This window comes from Cavia porcellus, unplaced genomic scaffold (assembly GCF_034190915.1).
Source record: "Cavia porcellus strain 051 isolate PalLab524CR breed Dunkin Hartley unplaced genomic scaffold, mCavPor4.1 scaffold_14, whole genome shotgun sequence".
In the NCBI taxonomy this organism is placed as follows: domain Eukaryota; kingdom Metazoa; phylum Chordata; class Mammalia; order Rodentia; family Caviidae; genus Cavia; species Cavia porcellus.
The window spans coordinates 65,803,217-65,817,323 of record NW_026947497.1 but is presented as its reverse complement, the minus strand read 5'-3'; the positions used below and the strand labels follow the sequence as shown (position 1 = coordinate 65,817,323).

The 14,107-nt window shown below is 46.2% G+C and overlaps 1 protein-coding gene across 4 annotated transcripts in view; it reads left to right on the top strand.

Annotated features, from left to right (window-relative positions):
• The window catches only part of Abcc5 (ATP binding cassette subfamily C member 5), an 84,332-nt gene that overhangs the window by 61,743 nt on the left and 8,482 nt on the right, over positions 1 to 14,107 (top strand). For 3 of the 4 annotated variants that reach the window (XM_003477051.5, XM_063261135.1, XM_063261133.1), the window contains 4 exons: positions 4,917 to 5,103; positions 6,506 to 6,595; positions 8,421 to 8,610; positions 12,022 to 12,181. In XM_003477051.5, coding sequence (XP_003477099.1) covers positions 4,917 to 5,103; positions 6,506 to 6,595; positions 8,421 to 8,610; positions 12,022 to 12,181 — 627 coding nt within the window. Of the gene's footprint in view, positions 1 to 4,916; positions 5,104 to 6,505; positions 6,596 to 8,420; positions 8,611 to 12,021; positions 12,182 to 12,864; positions 12,976 to 14,107 lie in introns of all 4 variants that reach the window. The other variant, XM_063261134.1, reaches the window with a different exon arrangement.

The window sequence follows — 14,107 nt, the reverse complement described above, 5'->3', positions numbered from 1 at the left end:
GAATTTTTTTTTTTGGTAGCTACTCCTGACATAGGATTAATATCTAGTATATATATAAAGAACTAAAACACATTTGACCCCTCAAAATAAAAACCCAGTTAGGAAATGGGCAAGTGAAATGAATAGATACTTCTCAGAAAATTATACAAGTGGCCAACAAACATATGAGAAAAGCAAATTAAAGCAACTCTACAATTTCATCTTATACCAAGAAGAATGACAAAGATCAAATAATAACAACCATTTGCAATGGCTGCAGTGAAAAAGGGACATTATAGTGAGAACATAAATTAGTACAAACATTATGGAAATCAACATGGAGACTTCTCAGAGAACTAATAGAAATCCCACTTGATCCAGCTATTCACTTTCTATGTTTCTTCCCAAAAGAATTAAAGACCTGATACTGGAGTGAGGCATTATTTATGGTAACGCAGTTCATAATAGCTAAATCCTAGAAGGAAGCAGCCTGTGTATCAACAGAGAAATGGATAACGAAAATGTGGTCTCTATACATAAAGGAATACTATTCCATTATAAAAGATAAATTGATACACCTGCACAATACAGTGTTAACTGAAATCAGACACGTAAGCTTAAGTACCATATGGTATCACATTTGAGAAAGCTAGAGTACAAATAAAGAGCAAAATAAAGGATTGGGAAAAGGAAACAGAGACAGAGCTTATGCAAATGGAACTGGTCCAGGAGACCCAGGACAGGGGGAGTGGGAGAGGGAAAGCGGAAGCAAAAAGATAACAGATGTCATGCGCAAATCAGCTACGCACAACAAAGGTAAACATTATACATCATGAGCTAAAAATCAACTAAAAATAAAAACTACTAAAAGTGAGGATCAGGGCTCTAGAGATGGGAAGAAGGAAGCAGTTGAGGAGGAGCTGGGCGTGGTGGCATACACCTGTAATCCCAGCACTTGGGAGCCTGAGGCAAAAAGATTGCTATGAGTTGGAGGCTATCTTGGGCTTCATGGGGAGTTCAAGGCCAATCTGAACTACAGAGCAAGACTGTCTCAAAAAACCACAATAATAATAATAATAATAAGAAGAAGAAGAAGGCACATGGGCCCAGCAAAACCCCCTGCTTTGAAGTTGACTGACTCTGTTGACAGTTGATACCTGTATGGGTGACCTGGGCTCTCGAGGGGTCTGAAGAGGTGCTAGGGCTCCTCGAGTGCACCGTGTACCTTCAGTGGCAAAAGTTGAGTCCCACTCGCATGGCTCAGGTCGCTTCTGCTACTGTTAAGCTCTGTGGCTGTGGGTGCAGTGGCCGTGCACGGTGGCTGCTGGCTCACGTTGGCTATGAGACTTTCTTTTTCTTGGTCTTGGACTATTTGAGCTATTTGCCCTTGTAATCTCCTTATAGAACAGGACCCTGACCTGTGATATATTTTTTTTAAATTTTATTTAAGGAGAAAAAGGGGGAAAAAAAGCAGAAAAAGGGTACAAGTTATACAGAATTTCAGAAAAAAAAATTAACAGTAGGAAATCACTAGTTAATGGATTACATATTGTCATCTTAGAAATATTTGTTCAAGTTACAAAATTAAAGCATATAAAGTAGACATTCAAACAGTGAGACTGCAAACAGTTCTGTTCAATGATCCAACAAAACTCAGTAATATCATTGTCTATCTTATACACTTAAATATACATGCAGTTATATCATTTAGAGCACTTTCTTTTCCTCTCTTTTGTACAATGACTATTACACTTTTTGGGTTTTATTACTTCCACAGTTCTTATTACTTTTTTTTTTTAAAGAGAATAAAACCAAATGTGACATAACAAAACAGAGTCAGTCAAATCAAAAGGATGGACATAATACATAATGTAAAAACACAATACAAGGTGATCAGCAATGGTTACCATAATGCCTCCTGCTATCTCCAATAGAATGGCCTATATCATCATTTATAATAAAATTGAACAAAACAGTAAAGAATGAAACCAACAGAACCAAAACATTGGAGACATTACAGGTCTTCAAAAGTAGATAATAGTCAACCAGAATGGGCGTTATAATGAATCCCATTATCTTCACAGCTGTTGCTTAAACTTTCAAACCTGGTACTATCAAGCAAAACAAGAATAGAGGAACATCAGTCAAAACAAGATGGTGAGAGCAATACAGGGCTTCAAATCAAGTTAACAGAAAATCAAAGTGGGTTACTATAATACATCCTGCTATTTTTTATTTTTCCCTTAATTAAAAGGATAAAAATAAAAAAGTAAATAATAAAATGGAGATTGAGATAAAAGAGGGCATAACAACAAAACAGCGCAGATCAAAACATAACCATTTAAGCAAAATAGTGTTTCACCACAAGATAATCCCAACATAAAAGTAGTTACCATATTGTCTCTTTCCTTGAAATCTTTGAGTATAACTGCGTATACTGTAGCATCAAATATATCAAAACAATGTAAAACCTTTCAAGAGAATGACAGTATTACAGGGTATTTAGAATCAACTAACAGAAAATGAACAATGGTTTTGTATAATCTCCTTGTCTATAAAGGTTTTTGTTTATACTATCATATATAATAAAATCCAATAAGATACAACATGTTAAGACCTATGGAGACAGAAGAACAAAAGCTTGATGGGACTTCAAAACAAGATGATATTAAATCAGCATTACCTATTATGACATCGTTTTCTCCAAAATAGCTGTTCCTGTCATCCAATCTTCTCTGCCTCATTTCTGTTGAGCTCTTTTTCTGTCATTAGTTGTCAGTTTGTCTTCTTCATTTTGTTTTCTGCTCCATTCATTGTGGCCTCTCTGCCACTATTTCTGGATTCTTCGTATTTTTCTTTTTTAGAATATCCTGCAGTATTCTCTGGAGGGTTGAATTGGTGGTTGCATGCTCCCCTAGTTCCTCTTTATCCTGGAAGCACCTTGTTTTTCCATCAATTTCCAGGGATAGTTGTGCAGGATATATCAATCTTGGATGGAGGTTATTATCTTTCAAAGCTTGAATTATCTCCTCCCATGCTCTTCGCGATTTGATGGTTTGTGCTGAGAAGTCTGCTATAATTCTGATGGGTGTTCCCTTCTAAGTGATCTGTTTCTTGTCTCTGACAGCTTTTAATAATCTGTTCTTATATTGGATTTCTGGAATTTTGATTATTATATGCCTGGGTGTAGCTCTGTTTAGGTTTTAGGTGGCTGGGGTCCTGTATGCTTCATACATCTGAGTATCTTTACCTTTTGCTAAATTAGAAAAATTCTCCTGGATTATTTCTGCAAGTAGCTTTTGTAGTTCATTTGTTTGTGTCCCTACCTCTTCTTTTATGTTCTTTATTCTTAAGTTATAGATCCTCTTATCATCTTCTAGTCTTTGTATTATTGCTATTTGTTTCTTTGTTATTTTTAAGAAGTTTTTCATTTCATGCTCCCATATTACAAATCTGCCCTCCAGTTCAGATAATCTATCCTTAGTTTCTTTCAAGCTGTTATGCCAGTTTTCGATAGAGCTTTTAGTTTCCTGGTAATCTCTTTGAACCTGCTTCACTTATTCTGTGTTTTCTCTATTTTCTCCATCAAACAGTTCTCCCTTTTTTTCTGTTCATCCATTCCTTGGGTAGTGCTTAGCATTTCTCTAACTATTCTGCTTATGTCTTGCTTTAGGTCATTAATAACTTCATTCCTGAACTCGTCTATGAGGCTCTGAAGGTAGCGCTTAATGTCTATTGGTGGTGTGTCTGCTATTGCCTGTTTCTCAGGATTGGGGGCCGAGGAGCCTTTCTTGTTGCTCCCTCTTCCTATATTCTTTGTTCCTTAAATACAAGCATATATAGGAGCCCCAGCTTCCTTCCCTGTCGGCCACAGTCTGTTTGAATTGCGCCAGCTAGGTGTTCCCGCCCACCGCAGCGCACCAGGGAGTTACGGACCGGGCAGCCTATGTGGGACCCACCACTCCAGGTCAACCTACCGAAGGCTTCACCGCTAGGGTGCACCTCCAGGTGCTGGGACCTGGGTTGTGCTAGCCTACTGGGTCTCAGCCAGCAGCGTCACGTAGGCTAGGCACTGCTCACCAATCCCGCTAGAGAGGGGGATATGTGACTGAGGTCACTACAGCACCCTGTTCGGCAAGTCTGCTTGGTCCCAGAATGTCCTCTGTTGGAGCCTCCTAGTCTGTGGAAGAGTCCCAGTTTCCCTCATTTACCGCAGGTCGATGCACAGCTCCCGCCCGTCCCACTTTCAGCTCAGTTCACCAATTCCTGTTCTCGGAGCTTTCACGCGTCTCTCTTCCTGCTGAGCCGATTCAGACGCAGCAGTGGCGGCAGGAAACACAAATCGCGTCTTGCAATGGCGCGGGCTCCAGCTTCCACGCTGAGGTTTTATCTCTTCCTGTTATAGCACCAGGATTGCATTCCCAGTTGGTTTTTCTCAGCCCAGTTCGTTCTTGGGTCAGCAGGGTATATCTCCTCTTGCTTAGGATTCCTCACTCCGCACCATTCCTGGATTCTAAGCTGGGTCTCTCAGAGAGCCTTGGTAGCTGCTGCTATCTGTCCACCATGTTCTCCTGGAAGTCAGTTGCCTGTATTTCTAACTAACTCAGCTGCAATTGACCGACCTGTGATATTTTTGAAGGATAGCATAAGTGCCTCTATTTGGTCTCCTTTTCTATGCGTTCCCTATGCTACTACAGCAGATACTTCTTTCTAACATCTTTAGTATTTTTTTAAAGGATGACTTACTTTAAAAAAAAAACACCACCTCCTCTTCCGTGTGAGGCCTAGAGTACCTGTGCTCCTGGACTTCCCGTGCCACACTCTCAGAAGCAGAAAATACTTACGTATCTGCCCTGGTTCTGTAGTTCTTCGAAGCTTTGACATCATCTGTGAATGTGGACCTGGTTTGCCCATGGGTTATTCTGTCTTCCTTACAGGTACCAGGAGCTACTGGATGACAACCAGGCTCCCCTGTTCTTGTTCACCTGTGCGATGAGGTGGCTGGCTGTGCGGTTGGACCTCATCAGCATCGCCCTGATCACGACCACTGGCTTGATGATTGTTCTCATGCATGGGCAGATTCCCCCAGCCTACGCAGGTCTCGCCATCTCCTATGCTGTCCAGGTCGGTGTCTGGGTTGGGAACATCACTGTTGCTTGTCTGAGACCTTCCTGTGCTGGTGTACAAGAGCTGTCCATGGGGCGGGAATGGGGGTACTGGAGGGGCTGTATCCTAAAGCTGTATTTTATCTAGAGCATGGTAAGACCTATGGCATGTGTGCCATAGCAGGCTGTCTGTCATCACTGGGAGCTCTGGAAGGTTCACCATCATTGCCCCCGAGGATCTCCGGGTCTGCTCTGACAGTGACAGGATTTGACACTCAGGGCACTCCCTATAGGAGAGAGGTAGGGGTGGAACCTGGGAATGAAAAGGTTTCATTCTGCTGTGTGCATTTAGGAATGAGGTGCTGTTCATACAGAAACTTGATTTTAAGAATAATTTTGTAATCATGAGTTTCTGTGTTCATCACCTTCCTTGTGTGTTTCTAGTCCTCTCAGTACACTGCTTTGTGAATTTTTCCCTGGGCTGCCAATTTTCCCAATGTCAAGATAAATTAGATAGATAGATATACAGATAGATAGATAATCCTTCTGGTCTTTAAGGATGACTGAAGAGTTTCAGATAGCTCAAAGAACAGTTGATAACTTGAAAAGTGACTAGGTATTTGAAGATGTTAAGTAATTATTAAAATTTTTAAATAATGGTACTGGAATTGTTTTTAAGAGTACTTATAGAGACACAAGCTGAAATACTGTGTATAAAATGATAGGATTATTGTGATTTGGTCCCAAATAATATGGGGGGTGGAACAGGAGAGTGAAGTGTAGGTGAAACAGTACGTGAATTTAAGGTAGAGCTTCCGTCCACAGGAGTTAGTTACGCTTACTGTCTTGTATATCCATGTTTTTGACATTTTCCCATTTTGGAAAGATAAAAATAAGTAGCCAGAGGTGCTCCAGAGTGTTATGTCTTTGCAGATACCAGGCTTCCTCTGTGGTTGGTGGAGGAAACAGTGTTACACACTCTCCCTTCAGAATCCCAGGCTGCAGTGCAGAGGCTCTGTGTTTAGTTTTTCTCCGCCTTATCTCTTTTATCTTACTTTCCCGGAAGCATTTTCCCTAGTCCTCATAGATTGAAATCTACTTGTGACTACCACACCCAGGCTCAGATACTAGTAAGGGGCCCAGAAATTCTCCAGCTGCAGCTGTGTGTTATAAATACAAAGACGACTAGAAGAACCTTGGGTCCAAGAATGCAGTGCCACCAGGTGCACAGTGCCATCTGCCTTCTTTCAGCTTCTCTGAGCACTGCAGGCGATGAGGGACAGTGGGTCCTCCTGTAGGAGAGCGACAGGGCCTGCACTGCCGCTGCATGTCCCAGGTGGCTCCCGACAGAGGAAGTGCTCGTGCAGGGCCTGGTACATACTGACAGTGAATTCCCTTGGAATTTTGCTTTCTGTTACCAGTTAACAGGACTGTTCCAGTTTACGGTCAGACTGGCATCCGAGACAGAAGCTCGATTCACCTCTGTGGAGAGGATCAATCACTACATTAAGGTCAGCATGCACGAGGCCCTTGGGTGACCTGCCCCCCGCCCCACCAGTCTTCGGCTCCTGACCATTGCAGAGGGTATTCGAGGAATTGGCTTGTTTCTCTGCCTGTCTTAATCCACCGATGATGAACAGTCTCGCCAGCATGCTTGGAGTGAAGAAGAACGTGCCGTCAGATTCTAAATATACATGTCAGCTCTGCCCACTTGAGAACTAGTGTTCTCCAGAATGTCCAGCATCTTGCCACTGCAGTTTAGCTAACTAATGTACCATTTTCCTCATACTGTGTAAGACCCCGGGGTGTTTAATTCTTGGTCTAGTCTGATTGTTTTTGGAAAAGGGTGACCACCAAGTTCTGCTGTTCACCTTTAGGCAGAGACCAAAGTGGGCCTCTCATCTCTGGAGATTCTGATGCCATAAATCTGGTGTGGGATCCAGGCCTCTGTAGTTTTAAAGACTCCATGTCTAACTCTACTCTGCATTCAGGTCAGATACCAGTGAGTTTGGGGGACACTGAGAGTGTATACCTCCTCCCACCTTCCCAAGAAGACTCTTCAGCCTTGTTGTGAGGTGGCACCTTGTTGATGTCCTAGTTGGGATTCTGAAAGTAATTTTCTAGAGAAACAAGCAGAGTCATGCAAGTTTAGATTCTCAAATTCAACTCATTTCTCAGGAGTCGCCTGCTTTGTGAACTGCCCTGAGACTTTACCAACATTTATGTCACTGTTAACATGGGTGGAATCCATTCAAGTTTACAGTCTGGGTTTTGAAAAACTGTTTTGCAGTTGAGACTTGAGTGTATGTGAAGTGCGTTCCTTGGCAGCTGCTTCCCTGGCTTGTTTGGACAGTGAGCCTCATTAGTTACCAGATATTTCTTAAGCATACAAAATGACGGTTCTCATAAAGTGTTCCAGGTCGCTGTCTGATGGACCTGGTCATGCTGCTTGGCCTGAGGACATGGGGGTGTGCTCTGGGGTGTGTAGGGTTGGGTGCATAGTGCTGGTGCTGTCTCGGGCTGGAGAGGCAGAGCAGTGGTCTGCGTTGCTGCACAGTGGACCGTGCTCAGAACGGTCACCACTGCCTCCTGCTGCCAGTCCCCAGCTTGGGCGCCAGGCTCAGAGCAGTGTCCCCTGCCTAGGGCTTTAGTCTGCTTCCCCAGTGCCCTGCAACTGTCCTCCTCAGTAAGGCTGAGAGCTGCATAGCAAGCCCTGGAGGTGACAGGGTTACCTGGGCAATTGTAAAACAGCCCTCCAATGCTGGAATGGGTCCCCTGGGTCTCTGAATTCAGTCCCAGTGACTTGCAGATGACGAGTGGCATGTCCAGGGTACACAGCTGTCAGTGGCACAGTTAATATGGATGTTTGCGTCTCCTGGGTTAAACCAGATTTTATGGGGCAGAATGCGAGGGTCGGATGAGAGGTTCAGTGCCTGTTGGTTTCTTTACTGTGGGTTTCACTTGAGCCAGAGGTGTTGTAATGGTGGGATCCGATTTCAGCAGGAGTATTTCCAAAGAATCCAGTAAACACTGGTTGAAGCAGGCCAGTGCTTCAACCCTGCCCTGCCCCTCAGCTCCTGCCTCAGTGTGGCATGCAGTGCTGGGGAAGGGATCCCTCCGAGGGCGGGCCGGCAGTCTGGGCCCTATGGCCCTCCTGAGACTGCCCCTCGGGAACGTACCTGTGGGGACCATTTGCTGCTGGGCAGGGGCAGCTGCCTCTGTGTAGCTGCTGCGGTACCCTGCATTCCGTCTCTGTGACAAAGCCTTGCTAGCCCCCTATCCCCCACCCCGCCCCGAGCCTGTGGTCTCTCTGAACTGGCCGCTTCTCCTCCCCAGACTCTGTCCTTGGAAGCACCTGCGAGAATCAAGAACAAAGCTCCTCCCCCCGACTGGCCCCAGGAAGGAGAGGTGACCTTTGAGAATGCAGAAATGCGGTACCGAGAAAATCTCCCTCTGGTCCTGAAGAAAGTGTCCTTCACCATCAAACCCAAGGAGAAGATTGGCATCGTGGGGCGGACGGGGTCAGGTGAGGCTCACACAGGCCCTGGAGGAGCTCACAGGCCTTGTGTAGAGTGCAGTTTGCAGTGGACATTCACTAGCTGGTCGAGGGCCATTGTTGTTCTCACGAGCCAGACCCGCTGGACAAGTGTGTCTCAGGCTTCTCTGAAACCAGCTTTTCCAGGTTGATTCTTAACCCCAATTATTATGACATGTAATGATTTCTGTTGTCGTGAGGGCTTGCATTGTCAGGACAGAGTACTGGGGACAGGTAGCAAAGTACGGTAGAGGGACAGCAGCCTGTCCGTTACCCTGGTGAGCCCTGCTGACAGCTTGGTGGGTGTGCCTTGTTATGTTTTTCTTACCAACACACTTTTACAGAAATGTGGTCATTTTACATTAAAATATCGTCATCTCCCCATTAAACACTTTACTGAGGGCTGCACAGCGTAACGTATGCACGTAAGGGCCGCACAGTAACTTGACCAATTCCCTGGTGATGAGGAAGTGAACCTGCCCATTTTCACTTCAATGAGCTTTTCTTCTTCTGTGAAGTTAAAATACGGGGAAAATTTTAAGGACTGCATGATCCATTACTAGTGTGGTCTTAATTAATTAGTTTTGGCATAAGCTTTCATATCTAAGGACCCTTAGTCCTCTGAAGACAGAAATCGTTTTCCTAATCTGATGACAGTTTTAGAGAAATTGAGAATTCAGTCAAGTGCAGTACTGTAGACCTGTAATCCCAGCACTTGGGAGGCTGAGGCAGGAGGATCACAGTTTCAAGGCTGGTGTGGCTACATAGTGAGTTCAAAGCCAGCCCAGACTGAGAGGCCCTGTCTTAACAAAGCACCCACAGACAGAGAATCGCCTGTGTTTTAGACATTTCACTTTATTATTAGTGTGTGTTAATATATATTCTTTAGATTTCTAGGATCAAGACATTAAGTCATTTCTTTCTTTCTCTCTTGTTCAATGACATTTCAAAGATTGACCCTTATTTAAGTAACCTGTTTATCCTGTAAGAGATTTTAGTGTTTCAGTTAGCATCAGCTTTCTTTCTGGGCCCCATGGTTGTTGGTGTCATAAATCTTCTAGTTTTTTTTTTTTTGTTGTTGTTGTTGTTTTGTTTTTTTTTCTTTGCCATGAAGAAAAAAAAAATCTAAGAAGAGATGTTTTAGCTGTGATCAGTTTACTTCTAAAAATCTCCTTAGAATAGGTGTGGTGGCGCACACCTGTAATCCCACACTCAGGAGGCTGAGGCAGAGGGATCACCTGGAGTTGAAGGCTAGTCTGGGCTACACAGTGAAATGCTGTCTCAACAAACAAACAAAACCCCCACGACGTAGTCCGGTGTACAGTCCATTCTCCGGTCCTGACAGCCTCTTCAGGCTCGTTGGCCTGGCTCTGGCATTGTTGTGGTCAAGAGTGCTGTTGTAGTCTCCTTTTGCCCCTCTTACTGGGCAGTCTGCCAGTGCAGAGGTAGCCCTAGAGGCGGGGAGAACACCTGGTCCAGTGGTCCAAACCTAGCACCTGTTGGGTTTTTTTACCAGTTCTAGCTCACCACTTTTTCTTTTAATTGTACTGGGAATTGAATTTAGGACCCTGCACTTGCCAGGCAGGTGCTGTGCCACTGAGCTATATCCCCAGCCCTCTAGCATCTTTTGTTCAAAGAAAACAGTTGACCTGTTGATGTGAACACCATTCCTCCCTGCACTTTTATTATTTTATTTGTTGCAATGCTAGGGATTGAAACCAGGGCTTTCACACTAAGCTGTGTCCCCAGTCCTTTTATAGGTTATCTTTAGACAGGCCTTAAATTTGCAATGCTTCTGCCTCAGCCTTCCAGAGTGCAGAGATTACAGATGTGTGCCACCACACCTAGCCCACACTGATATCATACAGGACAGTATAGCCTCAGTCCTTCTCCCTTACCTCCTTACATGAGGCAGGAGGAATTACCAAATGCCCCAGTTCTCAGTAGAGTTACTCATTCCCAGGAGACCCGTCCCAGCATGGACCAGGTTTCCCCACTCTCTGGATGCACCTTTTGCTCACCGCTCAGCTAATCTCTCTGTACCCCTCGTGACAGTCTACATTCATACAAAAATGCACGGTAGTGGCTGTGTACCGCTGGGTTATATCACTTATTTACAGAGACCCACGAGTACACCTGTGCTGAAATCTTCATGTCTACTGGAGGTCACCCACCCACAGCCTGACCTTGGCTGGCTTCATGTTGTCCTGCAGTGGTGTGGCAGGGTCCTTCCCGGTGGACAGAGCCCGATGGCAGCCTGTGGCTGCAGACCCCAGGGACCAGGCAGGCTGTCTAGCCCTTAGCACAGTACCTCTGCCACCCACATGGACGGCTGTGCAGAGCTCCCCTAAGCTGTCACAAGGGGTGTCTGAGAACACAAAGGCAGAAGTGTGTGCGGGTCTGGCTGAGCAGAAGGGGCTGAGGCACTGTCGCCAACCACACTGAGGGTCTGAGCACAGAAAGTGGTCTTCTGCTCTTGTTTCTGTTCATGTGGGGATTTGTGTGCCTTCGCATGGAGAGAGCGTGAGTGCCTTTTCAATGTTTGTACCCTTTTGCATGGTAGTTTGGTTCTCAGAATCTACCCCAAGGAGATCGTCTGAATGACAGATAACTCTGAGCACTGAGATCAATGCCACAGCATGATTACAGTGAGTTTTACATTAGGCAAATGCCCAGTGTCAGGGGACTGGACTAATGAGCAAGAAGAATTAGAGCAGAGTGTTTGTGAAAGCAGACACTGTCTTCCTGTATCATGCAGCTTTTCTCTTCTTTTTTTAAAAACTTGTTTAAACTTGGTCTGTCTTTTTTCTTTTCTTTTTTCTTTTAGTCACATTTGCAGCCCAGAATGATTACATACATTTCGAGGGAGCTTTACATATACATTACACATCTTGGTTTGCATAGCTTTTCAGATGCCCATTCAATAAAAATCCACCCGTCCCTGTGATTGGGCCGGTCAGTTTGTCCACCAGACCTGCTTCACTGCCACCTGCTCAAGCCAAGCCACCGCCCCTCGTGTGTCCCCACAACCTCCTCTCCCTGCTGCTGCTGTGGCAGTGGATGACAGGCCATTTCTTCATTTGTCCCTCTGCCACGGTCAGGGAGCTGGTGGGACTCTTGGCCTCTACTCTGCCCCCAAAATCTAACCTGCATGGTAGGCTCTGTGCCTGTGTCCCTGAGGTGAAACGGTGCCCTTCCCACCCCTCAGGCTGCAGCTGTGGCATTTAAACATCTGACCCGTGGCTGGAATTTTGTCTCTTCTTAACATTTTATCCATTATCTCTATCAGAATATAATTGACTGGACCAAAAAGAAAAAAGCCAGATTCCGCCCTCGGATAGAACTAGCTTTGTCTTCCAGAAGCCTAATAGAACCCCTCTCCTGCCTGTCTCTGGTCATCAGGGAAGTCCTCTCTGGGCATGGCCCTATTCCGGCTGGTGGAGCTGTCTGGAGGCTGCATCAAGATTGATGGTGTGAGAATCAGTGATATCGGGCTGGCCGACCTGCGGAGCAAACTCTCCATCATCCCTCAGGAGCCGGTGCTGTTCAGCGGCACTGTCAGGTAAGGGTGGGCGTTGTGGCCAAGCCTCCCCTGGGACTGCAGGGCCACCGCCATCCCTGCAGCACTGTGCGCTTTCTGTTGTGGAAGTGAGAGGTGGATCTGCTGTGCTCTGCTTTATCAACCAAACCAAGCAGGAGGTCGTGCAGTGGGCTGTGAAGAGGCGGGAGAGGTTGGGGGCCAGGGCTGTGCCTCTTGACTGAACACGTTACTCCTCCTAAGTCTGTTTCCTCACCTGGAAATGGGGATTTTTTTTTTTTTTGTCTTTTTGTTTTTTATCGGTACCGGGGATCAAACTCACGATCACACACTTGCAAGGCAGGTGCTTATGCCACTGAGCTAAATCCCCAGCCCAAATGGGGAGATTTTTAAGACTCATTGTGTAGAATAAGTTAAGAAAATTCATACAAATGAAATTAGCAGTGAGTCTGCCCCATGGCAAGCATCAATAAACTGTAGTCAACCCTCAGTTCATCAGCACCTCTCTTCTGCAAGCCCTCCTGGGCGTGCTGAAAGCTCTGATTCTTTTTTTGTTTTTTTTTTTGAGACAGTATCTTGCTGTCCAGGTTGGCCTTGAACTCATGGCAATCCTCCTGCGTCAGCCTACCGAATGCTGGGTGTTGGAGTCAGGGGGCCAAAGGAATATTTTCCCATCAGACATGGTTGTCTTTGGCCCATTGTTCTAGCTGCACCCCTGTGAGATGGGCTTCCTGGTCAGATGCCATTCCTAGCAGCATCCCACAGGCAGTGGTCAGCCGCTATGGTGCTCTGCCAAGGCTCTACTGAGTCGTCTCCTGGTGAGTGGAGGGGCTTGTGTCCTGAACATCCTATACTACATGGTTAGTTGTTTGGCTGTGCCTCCTGAAAGTCTCACCTTAGGTCAGCTCTCTACAAGGGTTGGTACCCTGTCTGCCACTCTTGGGCTGCTCAGGCCAACATCCAAAGTGTCAGCCCCCTAGAGATGGCCCGGCTGTCCGTGCAAATATCCTGAGGTCCTTTTTCATGCACTGTACGTGACCACACTACCCGCATCTCTGCCCGTTGGCTTGATCTGCCTGTCCAGTTTCAAACCAGGGAATTTCACAGTCAAGTTGGTCAGCGACCACTGTCCATGGTGGGATTGTGCCACAGCTGGGCCCATGGGTGTACCCGGCGTCAGCTGCAGGGGCCCCTTTCCTTTCTGCACAGGGGCTGGGTGTCTTAACATGTAAGCCACCACCCTGTATGATTTCCTGTGCTGTTTAAGTCACCGGTCCCAGTACCACATTGCCGGTTCTGCCGCCAACAGGCTGGCCGAAAAGGAGGCCCTCTGCTGTGTCCTCCAGCGCCTGGAGGTGCAGGCCTGCACCGCTCCACTCCGTGGCAGGACATCCGTGTACGGACCCAGCCCTCGGTCAGGGATCTGGTTTGTACTTCACTGTCTGCCGCCCCGGTGCTATGTTCCTCCTTCCAGGTCGTCTCGTATAAAGGGCTCAGTAGGGTAGCCAGTGGCAGTCTGCCTAAGTTGGCATCCTGTTGTGGCTCTGAGGTATCCCTAGATCTTATCAGTAATGGCATCAGGAATACTTTCATCTTAATCCAACCAGGTAACACCAAGAATCTGATGGACAGACCAGGTTCCTGGGCCTTGTGTTGGTTGACAGCCCATCCCCGGGCCAGCAGAGTTTTCTTCAGACTGCATGGTTGGCTTCCAAATGTGTAAGGCAGTCAGAGGTTAACATGTTGTGGGGCAGTGACACAGTGTGTGGCTCAGTCCAGGTGGCCAAATCCTGGGCCCCCAGGCTATGACACAAAATTGTTAGTGCAGATAGCCTTGGGGCAACACTTGGAGGGCCATCGGCTGCCCTCCCCAGTGAAGGCAAACTGGGCCTGACCAGGCGCGACAGCAATGGAGAAGAAGGTATTAGCCGGTCCATGGATGATGGTGTC